This window comes from Oncorhynchus keta, chromosome 4 (genome assembly GCF_023373465.1).
Source record: "Oncorhynchus keta strain PuntledgeMale-10-30-2019 chromosome 4, Oket_V2, whole genome shotgun sequence".
NCBI lineage: Eukaryota > Metazoa > Chordata > Actinopteri > Salmoniformes > Salmonidae > Oncorhynchus > Oncorhynchus keta.
In genome coordinates this window covers 76,721,598-76,741,597 of record NC_068424.1, presented here as the reverse complement: position 1 = coordinate 76,741,597, position 20,000 = coordinate 76,721,598, and the positions used below count along the sequence as shown (strand labels likewise).

At 44.1% G+C, this 20,000-nt stretch overlaps 1 protein-coding gene and 2 long non-coding RNA genes across 8 annotated transcripts in view; 2 read left to right on the top strand and 1 right to left on the bottom strand.

The window, feature by feature from the left end:
- LOC118372190 (glutamate receptor 3-like) overlaps window positions 1-20,000 on the top strand; it is a 290,884-nt gene that overhangs the window by 270,065 nt on the left and 819 nt on the right. For 2 of the 4 annotated variants that reach the window (XM_052516184.1, XM_052516162.1), the window contains 4 exons: window positions 2,407-2,654; window positions 3,533-3,647; window positions 17,849-18,096; window positions 18,950-20,000. The exon at window positions 18,950-20,000 is cut by the window's right edge and continues 819 nt beyond it. In XM_052516184.1, coding sequence (XP_052372144.1) covers window positions 2,407-2,654; window positions 3,533-3,647; window positions 17,849-18,094 — 609 coding nt within the window. In that variant the 3' untranslated portion in view covers window positions 18,095-18,096; window positions 18,950-20,000. Of the gene's footprint in view, window positions 1-2,406; window positions 2,655-3,532; window positions 3,648-16,217; window positions 16,333-17,848; window positions 18,097-18,949 lie in introns of those variants that run through there. The other 2 variants (XR_008132255.1, XM_052516173.1) reach the window with 2 other exon arrangements.
- LOC127928812 (uncharacterized) lies at window positions 3,656-4,643 on the top strand. The gene is made up of 3 exons (XR_008132282.1): window positions 3,656-4,294; window positions 4,340-4,474; window positions 4,601-4,643. It is a non-coding gene; the product is annotated as an uncharacterized LOC127928812 (long non-coding RNA).
- Window positions 6,909-7,401, bottom strand: LOC127928806 (uncharacterized). Of its 3 annotated transcripts, XR_008132261.1 has the most exons (4): window positions 7,236-7,401; window positions 7,092-7,163; window positions 7,020-7,055; window positions 6,948-6,983 (listed from the first exon to the last, which is right to left on the bottom strand). It is a non-coding gene; the product is annotated as an uncharacterized LOC127928806 (long non-coding RNA). The 3 variants fall into 3 exon arrangements; XR_008132256.1 differs by having other exon boundaries at window positions 6,909-6,983; window positions 7,020-7,163; XR_008132266.1 differs by lacking the exon at window positions 7,020-7,055 and having other exon boundaries at window positions 6,941-6,983.

The window sequence follows — 20,000 nt, the reverse complement described above, 5'->3', positions numbered from 1 at the left end:
TTGTCAATGTAACTGTGTACTTTGACAGTATTACCTGATGTAAACATAGGCTACAGTTTGGATGACAGTTACTGTATTGAAAATGCACAAGGCTGCACTTTTATGGATTATATCAATTTCAACAATACTATTTACATCTGCCTGTATGTGGTTTATTGATTGAAAGAGACTGGACAACCCAAGGGGCACAAAGAGAAAAAAACTAAATTAGAAAGAAACACAGGAAACCACCCCTAAGGCACAACTTTGCCCGCAGCACTGTTGTGCTGTCTCTACACATCCAGACGTTCCTGTCTGCCGGCCCACATATTCTCATCCACATCACACCGGATATTTACCCTTCCAATGCAACGTGGAAAGAATATTTTGAAATGCCTTATCCATCCTCTGCAGGCGTCTACTGTGATGTTCTCACATGCTGCATCCATTGCAGCCAGCAGGGTCATCTGTGTGTGTGGCTGACGATCGTACACCTTCCACCTCCATGTTGAAAATAACTCCTCAATTGGGTTAAGGAATGGTGAATAAGGTGGGAGGAATTCTACGAGCATCCTCGGGTGGGTCACAAACCATTGCCTTATGATGTTTGATCGATGGAAACTCACATTATCACAAATGACCACATACTTTGGCAAATCCTCTCTAAACAGACCCCTCTCATCATCAGGGATGAGAGCCCTGTAGAGAGTCTCTAAAAAGTTGAGTAGATGCTGGGTGTTGTATGGCCCTATAAGGGGGATATGGGTTAGGACACCATGCTCCGAAATAGCAGCACACATGGTGATATTTCCTCCCCGTTGGCCTGGCAAATCCACAGTAGCTCTGTGACCGATGATATTCCAACCCCGCCATCAGACAGGGGCAGTATATTAATTAGGGACATTGATGGGTCTATCTGTTGTTTAGAATGGACAAGTCTCACTCTGCTCACAAAGCCACAGGGCTCAATGTGCGCGCGCGTGTGTGTGTGTGTGTGTGTGTGTGTGTGTGTGTGTGTGCGTGCGTGCGTGCGTGCGTGTGTGTGTGTGCGTGCTGCTGTTATTGTATTTCCCACAGCATCTATTTGTTACTTCAAAGCAGAGTTGGTGTGCTGTTTACTCTGCTTGAGAACACTGAGAGTGTCACCCCCTTGACATGATTCATGATTCATTTAACTTCAAGACTTATTAAGAAATATTGTGGTTATACCTAAGTGCTGCCTTCAGTTAATAATCCAATACACCTTAAGCTCTTCAAATCTTTGATCTGGCAAAATTAAGTCCTTGACTGTTTCAGTATTTGAACCTAAAGTGACCCTTCGGAGGAAGCCCAGACAATTGGATCTTTGACACCACTGTAACAATGCCTCTGATTGGTGTTGCCATATCAACAGCTTGTTCATACTCTTACCCTATAGGCTATTGACAATAGACCCATTGGTCCAATTGACTGTTGCCAACTGGCCCACTTCCTGTACTCCTCTAGCTCCTAAATTGTTCGTTGCTACCTGGAATCCTTGGGACATCCCTACCCTATTGAAGTTTAATTTTAAATTGGTATGGGTTAAGTTAAAAGTTAGGTAAAGGTTATTGTTGTGTTTATGGTTAAGGTAAAGACAGGGGTTATGTTTAGGCTTAGGGATTAGGGGGCAGGGACATCCCATGGATCCCAGGTAGCATTCAGATAGCATTCTAAATTGAACCTGTATTGTAGTTGTGAGAGAATCCACTCTACAGTACACACTACCACTTGGGAACAGTTCTCTCTCTTCATTGGCCCAGACCAGGATTCAGAAGTCTGGGGTTTGAAACTGTGTTGCCAAAATGAACCCAGTGCCATTGAATAATTAAATTGTTGCTTATTATAGATGGCAAGAAGTCCTCTCTTCACTCCTACAGATTGTATAGCAGGCATACTAAGCCTAACCCCAGGCACCGTACTGGGAAACCAGGGAACTCTCATCTGTGTCCTCTTCTGATGTGCTCTCTCTCTCTCTCTCTCTCTCTCTCTCTCTCTCTCTCTCTCTCTCTCTCTCTCTCTCTCTCTCTCTCTCTCTCTCTCTCTCTCTCTCTCTCTGTGTTCACTTAATGGTGTATAAATTCGTATTTGGGTCATTACTATGTTATCAACGCTTTACTTGCTAGACTTCTGTAGGCCGTATGCCACCATGTGTAATGTTACTGTCTAATAATAACTGTGCATCTTTTGTTCCTCATGAGTATGCACAGGCCTAAAAGATTTCATGAACTTACCAGCAGACATACCGCTAAATCTTCCAAGATATCTATAAACACTTCAAGATGGCTTGAGGTGTCCTGCATCAGATCTTTGAGGTACCCAAACAGAACAACATCCGTACGATGGACGTTGATGTCTAAACTAGTATTTCTCTTCTCCTCTTCCCCCCCCCTCTCTCCGTCTCAACAGCGATCCAAAATAGCAGTCTATGAGAAAATGTGGTCATACATGAAATCGGCCGAACCGTCAGTGTTTGTCAAGACCACGCCAGACGGGGTGGCCCGGGTACGAAAGTCCAAGGGCAAGTTTGCTTTCCTCCTGGAGTCCACCATGAACGAGTACATAGAGCAGAGGAAACCCTGTGACACCATGAAAGTGGGCGGAAACCTCGACTCTAAAGGATACGGTGTGGCCACGCCCAAAGGCTCAGCATTAAGGTGGGTGGGATAATATAACGATATTCTCCTTGTTGTTATAGAATTCCACCTACCCTGATGTCTTGTGTTTGGCCCTTCTTCTTCTTCTTCTTCTTCTTCTTCTCTTCTACCTTATTGTTTTTGGAAAGGACCCAAAGAGGTAACGGTATCATATCTTTTATTGTTCTTGGATACCGAGGTTGATTTAAAATGGTGATTTATGGGATGTTTATATTTGTATGTGTGTTTTATTGTTGTTGTTTCCTAAACCAAAGCGGAATCCATTCCAGGGTGTTAGAGTTTAACAAATCATTTCAACGTCTCTCTTCCTCTGTTTCTTCTCTCTTTCGACCTTTCCTTCTGTCCTGTGTGCTGTCCTTCTCAACGGTTGTGTTATCACTGTGAATGTTTTTACCAGCTCAGCGGCGTTTCCACGTCGCCTTTAAAAAGCTGTCTCTTGTTATGAATGTTAATTGCACGGTGTTTGCTGCTGTTGTTTTTCCTCTCAGCGATGATGACTAGTGTCCCCGTCCCGCACACTTCCGTTTCTAAACTACCTAACCCCTCATAACTCCTGTCCAATATTTACCACTATGTCTGCTCTTCATCTAAGCCTTACTGATCTATCGAGCTCATGTTCGTCAAACAATTTGTCATTTTCATACCTAGATCATTTTCATAATAGATATAATAGTTCAAAATAATATTACCAATAACAATAATCACTATTGGTGGTAGTCTAACTACCATTATCAACGATCATCATTATCGTTATAACTACTACTACAACTACACGATACTACTACTATACTATAGTACTACTATACTACCATTAACTATGCATTAGATTTCTCACGGACCTGTGCATTTTCTTACAAGTTATGTTTTATCGTTTCAAGAAATGCTGTTAACCTGGCAGTGTTAAAACTGAATGAGCAAGGCCTGTTGGACAAATTGAAAAACAAATGGTGGTACGACAAGGGAGAGTGCGGCAGCGGAGGAGGTGACTCCAAGGTCAGCCTCGATGTCACCAGATCGGGTACCATGGTGCAGAGTAATCGGCAAGGCTGTTAATAATACTCGATAGGAATCATTGATTATTGATTAGATTTATATTATAGCGCTTTGATTTTCTAACGCGCTTTGTTAGCTACGGTACAACCCAACCCAAAACAAATGTTGAGTCCCAACCAGGCTCAAAGGTAGCCTTTCTGTCATTTACCAGACTCTGACCAGTCTATGGAACAAAAGATCAAACTAAGAACCTTTACTTGGCTAACACACAGAGAGGATGCTAAGAGGTAGCATGAAGTATAGTAAAGGAGATGGACTGGTAAGGCTAAGAGGTAGCATGAAGTATAGTAAAGCAGATGGACTGGTAAGGCTAAGAGGTAGCATGAAGTATAGTAAAGCAGATGGACTGGTAAGGCTAAGAGGTAGCATGAAGTATAGTAAAGCAGATGGACTGGTAAGGCTAAGAGGTAGCATGAAGTATAGTAAAGGAGATGGACTGGTAAGGCTAAGAGGTAGCATGAAGTGTAGTAAAGGAGATGGACTGGTAAGGCTAAGAGGTAGCATGAAGTATAGTAAAGGAGATGGACTGGTAAGGCTAAGAGGTAGCATGAAGTATAGTAAAGGAGATGGACTGGTAAGGCTAAGAGGTAGCATGAAGTATAGTAAAGCAGATGGACTGGTAAGGCTAAGAGGTAGCATGAAGTATAGTAAAGGAGATGGACTGGTAAGGCTAAGAGGTAGCATGAAGTGTAGTAAAGGAGATGGACTGGTAAGGCTAAGAGGTAGCATGAAGTGTAGTAAAGGAGATGGACTGGTAAGGCTAAGAGGTAGCATGAAGTGTAGTAAAGGAGATGGACTGGTAGTAAGAGGTAGATGGACTAAAGGAGATGGACTGGTAAGGCTAAGAGGTAGCATGAAGTATAGTAAAGCAGATGGACTGGTAAGGCTAAGAGGTAGCATGAAGTATAGTAAAGGAGATGGACTGGTAAGGCTAAGAGGTAGCATGAAGTGTAGTAAAGGAGATGGACTGGTAAGGCTAAGCTGAGTTGTTTTGACAAAGACAGTTGTGTGAGAAAGGATACAGATCTGTGGACCAGTTTTTGGTTGTGTGTTTGACAAGGAGGAAGTCTAGTTATTTTCACTGCTTCTCAGTGATGGGAGGGATGCGAGGAGGACAGTGTTGTCCTGCAGTTGGAAAAGGAGGAGATGGATTTAACTCTGTCTTTAACATCTGCAGTGCAGCAGATGATATCTGTCAAGTATTATATGCCGCGTAGAGAAAGTAGAGCCAGCGTGAGGTCTATTTAGATATAACAGTATCTCTGTCATATTGGATGGATCTCTGACTAAAATATACCTGTTGTAAGTCATATATTATATAATAAGTATGTATTTTATAAGATACCTTTCATAAATAGTTTATCACAAACTATTTATGAAAACATGGCGTTTAGATGCCAGAGACTGCCGCCTTCCTCTTGTGAAGGCCATGTCTGTATTTCATTCCATTATTCTTGTCTGTCAGACACAACATGGCTTCCCAGCTGCTCATGTCATACAGCTGCTTCTCTGGACATCCCATGCGACTGGCCTAGAGAAGCCATGCTGGGCTCTAGAGCCCGTTGGCTGAAACCCCCCAAAATGGCTGCTCAACTGAGGCAGCTCAGATAGGCGAGGCGAACAGCGGAGTCTTGAGGGGACTAAGCATTATGGGCAAACGTGAGAATTCTAATCTGAAAGAGAAGGTCTGATCTCTTAGGGCTGTGGGTCATGTGGTACCATTACATTCAATTCAATTGAGATTTTATACACGGTGAAACTGCCCCTATAATTGGTTGCTTTTTCATAATGATTTTAGCAAAAAATCTATACAATTGTAGGTGGTGTCAAAAGTTTTCAAACAATGTACCACTTGATTGCAACATGAACAACCAAGAGCCAGAATTAAGCCCAATAACCATAATCCGGTTTCTTTCTCTTCCGTTTGCTACTCTCGTCACGAGACATGGCTGTATCCATCCTGGGAATAGGTGATGCAGTACGAGTTTCATTTAGCCTTGTCATCTTGGTATCAACATACTTACACTATGTTCCATGAAGCTTGCATCATGCTATTTTAACGAGGGCATTGACATTTGCTACAGTTTAGATCAATTGAATGACTAATGACTCAGCCGTGACTCAAGCAATGAATGAGGTCAGCTAAGTGGCTTGATTACAGACGATCTGTGGCAGATACTGTGGTTTACAGAAGGTGTCATGACTTTATAAGGTCATTTGACATGAATTCTCAGGAACTGCAATGCTACACCAATATGACATGTTGAAAATAGCATCGTGGCTAATGTCTCTATAATATCTAGTAATGTCCAACCAAAACACCTGACCTTTCTCTCTCTGCTTCTCTGTTTTATCTTCATAATGGACACAAATACGTGTCCTATACGGTTGCAAAATTTCACGAACGAAAAAAATTCCCAGTAAATATACAATTCTAGGATTTCCCAGAAATCCCTGTTTGAGGATTCCTTCTGGCAGGGTTCCATTCCTTGCGTATTCTCCCCCTTATTCAGGGAATACTCCCATAGGGGTTTCTGGAAAACCTAGGAATTATGGGAAATTCACAGGAATTTTGCAGCTCTATTTTTCAACCTTGCATTTGTGCTAATAATCTGTGCTGTATAGTCAGTATGCTGAGTGATGTTGAGGCTCACAGCTGTGACGGCTGCAGTAGAAGAGCAGTATATCGTTGCTTCTCTGACATGTTTCTCTGCCTTTCATCTGGACCTGCTCAGGTATGTATATGGTTTTCCATCCTTTCAGGGTCATGGATAAACGTTTTGATCCAAATGTGAGCTGACCATACATTCATACATGAATTAGCATTTGGATCTCCACTGCTCTTAACCGTTCACCGTGCACACCTCAAGATCCGGTGTTTATCTCTGATGAGCAACGGCATCGTCGGTGAAAGACGGACAGTGAGTGAAGTTTGGTGATCATCTGTTGTGTTCAAAGTTTTTTCTTTCTCAGTATCTCTCAATAAGTCGGACGTCTCGGCTCTACGGGAAACTGTGGGAAAAGCCAGCTTACCTGGACTCATCCTTCCTGAGCATCCTGCCCCCCCCCACACACACACACCCTTTCTCTGATCACCTATAATCCTGAGGCACACACCCTTTCTCTGATCACCTATAATCCTGAGGCACACACCCTTTCTCTGATCACCTATAATCCTGAGGCACACACCCTTTCTCTGATCACCTATAATCCTGAGGCACACACCACATCTCTGATCACCTATAATCCTGAGGCACACACCACATCACTGATCACCTATAATCCTGAGGCACACACCACATCTCTGATCACCTATAATCCTGAGGCACACACCACATCACTGATCACCTATAATCCTGAGGCACACACCACATCTCTGATCACCTATAATCCTGAGGCACACACCACATCACTGATCACCTATAATCCTGAGGCACACACCACATCACTGATCACCTATAATCCTGAGGCACACACCACATCTCTGATCACCTATAATCCTGAGGCACACACCACATCTCTGATCACCTATAATCCTGAGGCACACACCACATCACTGATCACCTATAATCCTGAGGCACACACCACATCACTGATCACCTATAATCCTGAGGCACACACCACATCTCTGATCACCTATAATCCTGAGGCACACACCACATCTCTGATCACCTAGGTCGGGTTTCAGGCTCCAGCATCACGTAGCATGTTAACAGATTACTGCATTATTGATCAATGTTTTCCGGGTCACCCTATTACCATTGGCCATGAGGGAGATACTGTTTTACACGGAGTTGTAATCTTCTCGTCTCCTGCTGATTATAATGTAAAAAAAAAAAAAAATCTAAATCACATTTTATTTGTCACATACACATGGTTAGCAGATGTTAATGCGAGTGTAGCGAAATGCTTGTGCTTCTAGTTCTGACAATGCAGTAATAACCAACAAGTAATCTAACTAACATTTCCAAAACTACTGTCTTATACACACAAGTGTAGGGGGATAAAGAATATGTAGATAAAGATATATGAATGAGTGATGGTACAGAGCGGCATAGGCAAGATACAGTAGATGGTATTGAGTACAGTATATACATATGAGATGAGTATGTAAACAAAGTGGCATAGTTAAAGTGGCTAGTGATACATGTATTACATAAGGATGCAGTCGATGATGTAGAGTACAGTATATACGTATACATATGAGATGAATAATGTAGAGTATGTAAACATTATATTAGGTAGCATTGTTTAAAGTGGCTAGTGATATATTTTACATCATTTCCCATCAATTCCCATTATTAAAGTGGCTGGAGTTGAGTCAGTATGTTGGCAGCAGCCACTCAATGTTAGTGGTGGCTGTTTAACAGTCTGATGGCCTTGAGATAGAAGCTGTTTTTTAGTCTCTCGGTCCCTGCTTTGATGCACCTGTACTGACCTCGCCTTCTGGATAATAGCGGGGTGAACAGGCAGTGGCTCAGGTGGTTGTTGTCCTTGATGATCTTTATGGCCTTCCTGTAACATTGGGTGGTGTAGGTGTCCTGGGCGGAGCAGTTGCCGTACCAGGCGGTGATACAGCCCGCCAGGATGCTCTCGATTGTGCATCTGTAGAAGTTTGTGAGTGCTTTTGGTGACAAGCCAAATTTTTTCAGCCTCCTGAAGTTGAAGAGGCGCTGCTGCGCCTTCTTCACGATGCTGTCTGTGTGGGTGGACCAATTCAGTTTGTCTGTGATGTGTATGCCGAGGAACTTAAAACTTACTACCCTCTCCACTACTGTTCCATCGATGTGGATAGGGGGGTGTTCACTCTGCTGTTTCCTGAAGTCCACAATCATCTCCTTAGTTTTGTTGACGTTGAGTGTGAGGTTATTTTCCTGACACCACACTCCGAGGGCCCTCACCTCCTCCCTGCAGGCCGTCTCGTCGTTGTTGGTAATCAAGCCTACCACTGTTGTGTCGTCCGCAAACGTGATGATTGAGTTGGAGGCGTGCGTGGCCACGCAGTCGTGGGTGAACAGGGAGTACAGGAGAGGGCTCAGAACACACCCTTGTGGGGCCCCAGTGTTGAGGATCAGCGGGGTGGAGATGTTGTTGCCTACACTCACAACCTGGGGGCGGCCCGTCAGGAAGTCCAGTACCCAGTTGCATAGGGCGGGGTCGAGACCCAGCTTGAAGGGTACTATGGTGTTAAATGCCGAGCTGTAGTCGATGAACAGTATTCTCACATAGGTATTCCTCTTTTGGTTGCAGGCCGTGTCAGTGGCACTGTATTGTCCTCAAAGCGGGCAAAAAAGTTATTTAGTCTGCCTGGGAGCAAGACATCCTGGTCCGTGACGGGGCTGGTTTTCTTTTTGTAATCCGTGATTGACTGTAGACCCTGCCACATGCCTCTTGTGTCTGAGCCGTTGAATTGAGATTCTACTTTGTCTCTATACTGACGCTTAGCTTGTTTGATTGCCTTGCGGAGGGAATAGCTACACTGTTTGTATTCGGTCATGTTTCCGGTCACCGTGCCCTGATTAAAAGCAGTGGTTCGCACTTTCAGTTTCACGCGAATGCTGCCATCAATCCACGGTTTCTGGTTTGGGAATGTTTTAATCGTTGCTATGGGAACGACATCTTCAACGCACGTTCTAATGAACAAGCACATCGAATCAGCGTATTTGTCAATGTTGTTGTCTGATGCAATACGAAACATATCCCAGTCCACGTGATGGAAGCAGTCTTGGAGTGTGGAATCAGATTGGTCGGACCAGCGTTGGACAGACCTCAGCGTGGGAGCTTCTTGTTTTAGTTTCTGTCTGTAGGCAGGGATCAACAAAATGGAGTCGTGGTCAGCTTTTCCGAAAGGAGGGCGGGGCAGGGCCTTATATGCGTTGCGGAAGTTAGAATATCAATGATCCAAGGTTTTGCCAGCCCTGGTTGCGCAATCAATATGCTGATACAATTTAGGGAGTCTTGTTTTCAGATTAGCCTTGTTAAAATCCCCAGCTACAATGAATGCAGCCTCAGGATGTATGGATTCCAGTTTGCAAAGAGTCAAATAAAGTTTGTTCAGAGCCATCGATGTGTCTGCTTGGGGGGGAATATATACGGCTGTTTCTATGGGGGCTGTAGAGTAGAGCACTACCAGTAGTCTGTTTCTATAGGGGCTGTAGAGTAGAGCACCACCAGTCTGTTTCTATAGGGGCTGTAGAGGAGGGCACCACCAGACTGTTTCTATAGGGGATGTAGAGTAAAGCACCACCAGTCTGTTTCTATGGGGGCTGTAGAGTAGAGCACCACCAGTCTGTTTCTATAGGGGCTGTAGAGGAGGGCACCACCAGTCTGTTTCTATAGGAGCTGTAGAGTAGAGCACCACCAGTCTGTTTCTATAGGGGCTGTAGAGTAGAGCACCACCAGTCTGTTTCTATAGGAGCTGTAGAGTAGAGCACCAACAGTCTGTTTCTATGGGGGCTGTAGAGTAGAGCACCACCAGTCTGTTTCTATAGGGGATGTAGAGTAGAGCACCACCAGTCTGTTTCTATAGGGGCTGTAGAGTAGAGCACCACCAGTCTGTTTCTATAGGGGCTGTAGAGTAGAGCACCACCAGTCAATTTCTATAGGGGCTGTAGAGTAGAGCACCACCAGTCTGTTTCTATAGGGGCTGTAGAGTAGAGCACCACCTGTCTGTTTCTATAGGGGGCTGAAGAGTAGTGCACCAACAGTCTGTTTCTATAGAGGATGTAGAGTAGAGCACCACCAGTCTGTTTCTATAGGGGTTGTAGAGTAGTGCACCAACAGTATGTTTCTATAGGGGATGTAGAGTAGAGCACCACCAGTGTGTTTCTATAGGGGCTGTAGAGTAGTGCACCAACAGTCTGTTTCTATAGGGGCTGAAGAGTAGAGCACCAACAGCCTGTTTCTATAGGGGCTGAAGAGTAGAGCACCGCCAGTCTGTTTCTATAGGGGCTGAAGAGGAAGGCACCACCAGTCTGTTTCTATAGGGGCTGTAGAGTAGAGCACCACCAGTCTGTTTCTATGGGGGCTGAAGAGTAGAGCACCGCCAGTCTGTTTCTATAGGGGCTGGAGAGGAGGGCACCAACAGTCTGTTTCTATAGGGGCTGAAGAGTAGAGCACCACCAGTCTGTTTCTATAGGGGCTGAAGAGGAGGGCACCACCAGTCTGTTTCTATAGGGGATGTAGAGTTTAACACCACTAGTCTGTTTCTATAGGGGCTGTAGAGTAGAGCACCACCAGTCTGTTTCTATAGGGGATGAAGAGGAGGGCACCACCAGTCTGTTTCTATAGGTGCTGAGGAGGAGGGCACCACCAGTCTGTTTCTATAGGGGCTGAAGCGGAGGGCACCACCAGTCTGTTTCTATAGGGGCTGAAGAGGAGGGCACCACCAGTCTGTTTCTATAGGGGCTGAAGAGGAGGGCACCACCAGTCTGTTTCTATAGGGGCTGAAGAGGAGGGCACCACCAGTCTGTTTCTATGGGGGCTGTAGAGTAGAGCACCACCAGTCTGTTTCTATGGGGGCTGAAGAGTAGAGCACCGCCAGTCTGTTTCTATAGGGGCTGGAGAGGAGGGCACCAACAGTCTGTTTCTATGGGGGCTGTAGAGTAGAGCACCACCAGTCTGTTTCTATAGGGGCTGTAGAGTAGAGCACCAACAGTCTGTTTCTATAGGGCCTGTAGAGTAGAGCACCACCAGTCTGTTTCTATAGGGGATGTAGAGTTTAACACCACTAGTCTGTTTCTATAGGGGCTGTAGAGTTTAGAGCACCACCAGTCTGTTTCTATAGGGGCTGTAGAGTAGAGCACCACCAGTCTGTTTCTATAGGGGCTGAAGAGTAGAGCACCACCAGTCTGTTTCTATAGGGGATGAAGAGTTTAACACCACCAGTCTGTTTCTATTGGGGATGTAGAGTAAAGCACCACCAGTCTGTTTCTATAGGGGCTTTAGAGTAGAGCACCACCAGTCTGTTTCTATGGAGGCTTTAGAGTAGTGCACCAACAGTCTGTTTCTATGGAGGCTGTAGAGTAAAGCACCACCAGTCTGTTTCTATAGGGGCTGTAGTGTAAAGCACCACCAGTCTGTTTCTATAGGGGCTGTAGAGTAGAGCACCACCAGTCTGTTTCTATAGGGTCTGTAGAGTGGAGCACCACCAGTCTTTTTCTATAGGGGCTGTAGAGAAGAGCACCACCAGTCTGTTTCTATAGGGGATGTAGAGTTTAACACCACTAGTCTGTTTCTATAGGGGCTGTAGAGTAGAGCACCACCAGTCTGTTTCTATAGGGGCTGAAGAGTAGAGCACCAACAGTCTGTTTCTATAGGGGCTGAAGAGTAGAGCACCGCCAGTCTGTTTCTATAGGGGCTGAAGAGGAAGGCACCACCAGTCTGTTTCTATAGGGGCTGAAGAGTAGAGCACCACCAGTCTGTTTCTATAGGGGCTGAAGAGGAGGGCACCACCAGTCTGTTTCTATAGGGGATGTAGAGTTTAACACCACTAGTCTGTTTCTATAGGGGCTGTAGAGTAGAGCACCACCAGTCTGTTTCTATAGGGGCTGAAGAGGAGGGCACCACCAGTCTGTTTCTATGGGGGCTGTAGAGTAGAGGAACAACAGTCTGTTTCTATAGGGCCTGTAGAGTAGAGCACCACCAGTCTGTTTCTATAGGGGCTGAAGAGGAGGGCACCACCAGTCTGTTTCTATAGGTGCTGAGGAGGAGGGCACCACCAGTCTGTTTCTATAGGGGCTGAAGCGGAGGGCACCACCAGTCTGTTTCTATAGGGGCTGAAGAGGAGGGCACCACCAGTCTGTTTCTATAGGGGCTGAGGAGGAGGGCACCACCAGTCTGTTTCTATAGGGGCTGAAGCGGAGGGCACCGCCAGTCTGTTTCTATAGGGGCTGAAGAGGAGGGCACCACCAGTCTGTTTCTATGGGGGCTGTAGAGTAGAGCACCACCTGTCTGTTGCTATGGGGGCTGTAGAGTAGAGCACCACCAGTCTGTTTCTATAGGGGCTGTAGAGTAGAGCACCAACAGTCTGTTTCTATAGGGCCTGTAGAGTAAAGCACCACCAGTCTGTTTCTATAGGGGATGTAGAGTTTAACACCACTAGTCTGTTTCTATAGGGGCTGTAGAGTAGAGCACCACCAGTCTGTTTCTATAGGGGCTGTAGAGTAGAGCACCACCAGTCTGTTTCTATAGGGGGCTGAAGAGTAGAGCACCACCAGTCTGTTTCTATAGGGGATGTAGAGTTTAACACCACTAGTCTGTTTCTATTGGGGATGTAGAGTAAAGCACCACCAGTCTGTTTCTATAGGGGCTTTAGAGTAGAGCACCACCAGTCTGTTTCTATGGAGGCTGTAGAGTAGTGCACCAACAGTCTGTTTCTATAGGGGATGTAGAGTAAAGCACCACCAGTCTGTTTCTATAGGGGCTGTAGTGTAAAGCACCACCAGTCTGTTTCTATAGGGGCTGTAGAGTAGAGCACCACCAGTCTGTTTCTATAGGGGCTGTAGAGTGGAGCACCACCAGTCTGTTTCTATAGGGGCTGTAGAGAAGAGCACCACCAGTCTGTTTCTATAGGGGATGTAGAGTTTAACACCACTAGTCTGTTTCTATAGGGGCTGTAGAGTAGAGCACCACCAGTCTGTTTCTATAGGGGCTGAAGAGTAGAGCACCAACAGTCTGTTTCTATAGGGGCTGAAGAGTAGAGCACCGCCAGTCTGTTTCTATAGGGGCTGAAGAGGATGGCACCGCCAGTCTGTTTCTATAGGGGCTGTAGAGTAGATCACCACCAGTCTGTTTCTATGGGGGATGTAGAGTTTAACACCACTAGTCTGTTTCTATAGGGGCTGTAGAGTAGAGCACCACCAGTCTGTTTCTATAGGGGGCTGAAGAGTAGTGCACCAACAGTCTGTTTCTATAGAGGATGTAGAGTAGTGCACCCCCAGTCTATTTCTATAGGGGCTGTAGAGTAGTGCACCAACAGTCTGTTTCTATAGGGGCTGTAGAGTAGAGCACCACCAGTCCGTTTCTATAGGAGCTGAAGAGTAGAGCACCAACAGTCTGTTTCTATAGGGGCTGAAGAGTAGAGCACCACCAGTCTGTTTCTATAGGGGCTGAAGAGGAGGGCACCGCCAGTCTGTTTCTATAGGGGCTGAAGAGGAGGGCACCACCCGTCTGTTTCTATAGGGGCTGAAGCGGAGGGCACCACCAGTCTGTTTCTATAGGGGCTGAAGAGGAGGGCATCACCAGTCTGTTTCTATGGGGGCTGTAGAGTAGAGCACCACCAGTCTGTTTCTATAGGGGCTGAAGAGGAGGGCACCACCAGTCTGTTTCTATAGGGTCTATACAGAACATCACCAGTCTGTTTCTATAGGGGCTGTAGAGTAGAGCACCACCAGTCTGTTTCTATAGGGTCTATACAGAACATCACCAGTCTGTTTCTATAGGGGATGTAGAGTAGAGCACCACCAGTCTGTTTCTATAGGGGCTGTAGAGTAGAGCACCACCAGTCTGTTTCTATAGGGGCTGTAGAGTAGAGCACCACCAGTCTGTTTCTATGGGGGCTGTAGAGTAGAGCACCACCAGTCTGTTTCTATAGGGGCTGTAGAGTAGAGCACCACCAGTCTGTTTCTATAGGGGCTGTAGAGTAGAGCACCACCAGTCTGTTTCTATAGGGGCTGTAGAGTAGAGCACCAGCAGTCTGTTTCTATAGGGGCTGTAGAGTAGAGCACCACCAGTCTGTTTCTATGGGGGCTGTAGAGTAGGAGCACCACCAGTCTGTTTCTATAGGGGCTGTAGAGTAGAGCACCACCAGTCTGTTTCTATAGGGTCTATACAGAACATCACCAGTCTGTTTCTATAGGGTCTATACAGAACATCACCAGTCTGTTTCTATAGGGTCTATACAGAACATCACCAGTCTGTTTCTATAGGGTCTATACAGAACATCACCAGTCTGTTTCTATAGGGTCTATACAAAACATCACCAGTCTGTTTCTATAGGGTCTATACAGAACATCACCAGTCTATTTCTATAGGGTCTATACAGAACATCACCAGTCTGTTTCTATAGGGTCTATACAGAACATCACCAGTCTGTTTATATAGGGAATATACAGAACATCACCAGTCTGTTTCTATAGGGTCTATATAGAACATCACCAGTCTATTTCTATAGGGTCTATACAGAACATCACCAGTCTGTTTCTATAGGGTCTATACAGAACATCACCAGTCTGTTTCTATAGCGACTATATAGAGCATGAACTGTCTTCCTTATTATGCATCATTATTTATTTGTTCACTCCACATATAGCATCATAGCATCATAGCATCATAGCATCATAAAATCATAGCATCATAAAATCATAGCATCATAGCATCATAGCATCATAAAATCATAGCATCATAGCATCATAGCTTAATTTAATATATATATATATGTATTGGATTATATCTTGCACAGTTAAAGGCACTATGTCAGTTGTAAGGCAGTGAGAATATCCTAAATAAATGTTGTCAATTACTTATCAGTTTCTTCTTATGAAACCATATTACAGAGAGAAACCACATGTATTATTCCCCTGATGTGCCAAAGCTGAGCTTAAACACCAGTAATAAAACTGTAGCTTGGTTCTGTTGACAGTAATCCCCCTTCTAAGCGGATATAGTAAAGCCTATATCCAACACGGTTTCCCCACCAATAAACAGCACCGCTTCTTATGAAAATGTTCATGAGAAACACCTTTTGCTTTATTCACTATTTTAATGGTCCTAATGGTCCTTTAATGGTATTTGTGGTCCTTCTGTAGCTCAGTTGGTAGAGCATGGCGCTTGTAACGCCAGGGTAGTGGGTTCGATTCCCGGGACCACCCATATGTAGAATGTATGCACACATGACTGTAAGTCGCTTTGGATAAAAGCGTCTGCTAAATGGCATATATTATTATATTATTATATATTATTAATGCTGATTTTCATGTCAAAATACATGACATTATTAGTGTCCTGAGATTCAAAGTTGATGTTGTCTTTGCAACCAAATCTCAGAGCCATTTTGTGATGTTGCAGTAGGAGTGTCCTCTGCTTCTACCGGCGGGGAAGATATCCCGTAAACAGTTGTATGTAGTCCTTTACTGCTACTGTTAGTCAAGAGAAGGTTCTAGTTGGATCAAACTTGTTAAGTACTGGTCAGACATCTACTCTGCTGTGCTCACAAACAAATACCTTCCTCAGCTTTAGATAATCTCAGACCAGCGGAGTGTACAGTCAGTACCTGCTCGTCCTGTTACCAGCGTCTGCCGATTACTCGAAGCGATAGGAGCAGGCCCTGGCCCTAGACTAGGGCTGGTCAATGACGACAAGGTAATAGACTAGAATGCCTGTTCTCTGTGATGTGACAATGGCCAGGAGTCCTGCTCGATCGCTTTGTGATGACATTAATGTAAGCTATGAAGTTATGAATAACATAAAATAACATAATATGATGTTATTTATGTTATTTCCCACGTGAAGAACTCCTGTAAACCTTGCCGTATTGAAACTCAGTGAACAAGGCATCTTAGACAAGCTGAAAAACAAATGGTGGTACGATAAGGGTGAATGTGGAACCAAGGACTCTGGAAGTAAGGTCAGTCTCCGCAGGTCTTCTGTGCTGATTCCCAGTGTTCATATGAACAAATACTAAACTATACTAAAACATCTAGATTAGCTATACTGTCTATCCCTTTACCTCCTAGTATGTTATGTCCTAGTATGTTATTTATTCATACAAACAACATTCTGCCACATACATGTAACAAAAATGGAGAAGTGGCTCAAATCCCCAATTCTAATCACATCCCAAAAATATTTTGTCATTTATTTGGGGGGGCTAATGTTAATGTTAAAGTAATTTTTATAGAAATAGGTCATGCTTTTTTCCCCCACACAAACTGTAATGGTAAATTACATTAGGATATGCTTGGGGAAATTGTAAATTGTGTAAAATAATCAAACACCATCATTGAATAGTTGTTGACTAGCTGTTGACATTAAGTGCTATTTTTGCTCATTTTCACACTTTACATTCATGATATTCTTACCATTATGCTGCTGTTTCTATTTACTAAAACTTTTAATTAAAATTTGATTTATCTGTGTTGTTACTAGATTGCATGGAAATGTATCTATTGGGTTCTTTAGCTTCCTGTTTTGGGGTGAACAAACAAAGTGTTCTTGTTGTGAGCGACTGCTTCCAATTAACTTCAGTAAGATGTTACAGCCCCGTGGGGTGTTTTTGTCTGATCAAGGAGTTGCAATGAAGAGATCTTGTTGTTTCCACCCCACATGAAGTCTAAGAACGTAATAAACCTCTCATTTAACCCTCTGAGACCATAGCCAGGCTAATGAACTAACAGATCTATTTTCCACTGATATAGACTCTCAGTCAAACCTCAAAGGGTTAAACTGCAAATGGTAAAACTCTCATGAACAAATTTTCAATCAACATGTTTGGGGAATAAGCAGCAGCAGAATGGTTTGAATCCGTTCTTAAAATGGCTTTGGGGACTGTTTTGATGTCAGAGAGATTTGACTACACAGTATCACAGTGTACCAAGACATTTTTATTTTTTCAGGACTAAGGCTTGAAATGTTGACCTGTGAGTTACTGACCGCAGCTTCCTGATATGGAAGAAGACCTGTAGAATAGGGGAAGCTCTACATTCACCTAGATCAAACTAAAGCGGTGACTCCTCTCTCCTTCATCGGAGAGTGGCCTGACTATGGTGTTCAGATGTTCCTCACAACCTCTTGGACCACTATAGGAAAACCAGTCCAGACCTCTTCTAGAGTCAACCTCAGCCATCCTTTACTTTTGTCAACCTTCTGTTGCTATTAGCCTCTGGAGTCTGTAGTATGATCTGCCATTGGTAGCATCAGAAACATTTCAATCTCAGAGAGAGAGTTTGTAGAAGGGGTCTGATAATAGAGTATCCATGTGAGTTACCAAGTGTTAGGTATTCGACTGTTATTTCAACAAGACTGTAAGGATCAATTGGAGGCCAATAGATACTTTGCTTTAGAGCCATACTGGTAGGCTGCACTGTTCTCTACAGAACTCTCTCCACCACAAACCCTCTAACTATGTTCTTCACCTTCCCCAGGACAAGACAAGTGCTCTCAGCCTGAGCAATGTGGCTGGAGTCTTCTATATTCTGGTTGGAGGGCTGGGGCTGGCCATGATGGTGGCTCTGATTGAGTTCTGTTACAAATCGCGTGCAGAAACCAAACGGCTCAAACTAGCAAAGAATGCTGAGAAATTGAAGCCAGCTCCTCCGACCAACCCCCAGAACTTTGCCACGTACAGAGAAGGCTACAACGTGTATGGGACAGAGAGCGTTAAGATCTAAGGGTAATGACGACGCTGCTCTCTTCCTGATTCTGTCTCTGTGACATCTGAATCATTTTTTTTCTTCTGGAGGTGTCGTTGGTGTTGAATGATTCATTTGTTTGTTTGTGTTTTTGTCAAGCTGTTGGTGTGATTTCGTAACACTTTATCACTCTTGACTTGGACATTCCCACAACAGACAACCCAACCTTACATTTACAATTCCCGAACAATGTTACAGATTTGACATTGCTATATACCGTGTATGACTACAGGTAAATCATTTTTCGGGTCAAATATGAATACTAATACTAATATTTCTTTACACTGTCAAGATGGGGGCCTCTAAATTATTTATAAATTCAGCCGCCCCAACTGGCCGGCCTTGCCCCCCTTCCACACCCCCTTCCACACCCCCTGACTCGCCCACCACCTAAGCCCCTTTTTTTATCCAGAAAAAAAATTGAAATCAGCATTATCAGCATATCTCGTAAACACTCACACTTTATTGAGCTTAATGTTTCAGTTTACTCAGTAGAATGTCCTAGCGGCATCTGCTAATCGTTAATAGCTAAGCTAATGTCCCAAGTAATACTGGCACACATCATGACTCAACCGTTCCAACCTAATGATACATCTCATCTCATCCACCATTTAACAGCCCTATCACCCATGTGTCACTGTGTGAGAATTTGAAATTGCATTTCATTGATTCCTCACGTCCTCTCGCCTCAAAACTAATCAAATGAGAAGGTCAGAAGGGAGGGACCACTGACTTCTCATCCAATTGGTTTTGAGAAGGAGGCAAGGAGAGAGGACGCGAGGAATCAAGTAAATGCAATTGATATTATCCCTGTACTTCCTTCCTGTAAAACAGGTATCATACACATCAGCTAGACCAGGTACGGTACCCCTTACCAACGACTGTGACTCCTGACCCCATGATGAAACAACATAAACACGTCTGGATGGGGGTTTCCTGAACTGCAGCTAAATCCTCTCCTGGCGGAAAATGGCGACGATAATCTGCAATGAAGACATGACAGGACTGGTGGCGTGAAGAACTTAAATCGGTTTACTCCAGTGCCTTATGTATGAAACACTCAGAGACTCACAGAATTACTTAAAACAATGCAACTAATCACAACTCACAAACACACAAAACAACTAAACAACTAAACAACTAAACAGACAAGTAAACAAAAAGACAGGATTGATTCATGTACATTTATTTGAGATGCTGTAACGAACTAAGAAGACACAAAGAGAGAGAGATACCTAAAGCCATCACTTGCACCCCAAGCACATTTCCAAGTGCCCGTACAGAAAATGAATACGATACTACAGATGATAAATAGTTTTTTTCTGCTAAGGGAATTTGATCAGATGATCCTAATTATTCTTGCAGGCCAGGTTTTTACTGGTTAAATGTGTTTTAAAATATGTTTATTGTAGGCACTGTACAGTAAGTCACTTATTATTAGAAGATAGCTTGTTATATTGCTGTGACCTAGGAATTGTTTTGAACGATGAATCAATTGGTTAAATATGCTGGAGCAAAAATGATATTGTATTGTTGTTGTCCACGACTCTGAGCCCAGGGACTGGTAGTGCATCTGAAATGGCCCCCTATTCCCTATGTAGTGCACTACTTCTGACTAGAGCATCTGGTCAAAAGTAGTGCACCATATAAGTAATAGGATGACATTCTGGACGTACACACAGGGACTCTTGAAAGAGATGAATGTGAGATGCAGCATTTGGATGTACACTTCTTAAAACAGACCATCTCACAATCCCAATATACTGCCAACAGGGTTAATTAACGAATGCAGAGGACTGTCTGAGCACGTTTCATAGATGAGTACCTCTCCCAGTGTGTTTTATGGTGTGTAGAATATGAAGAGAAAACTCACTCACATGGTGTC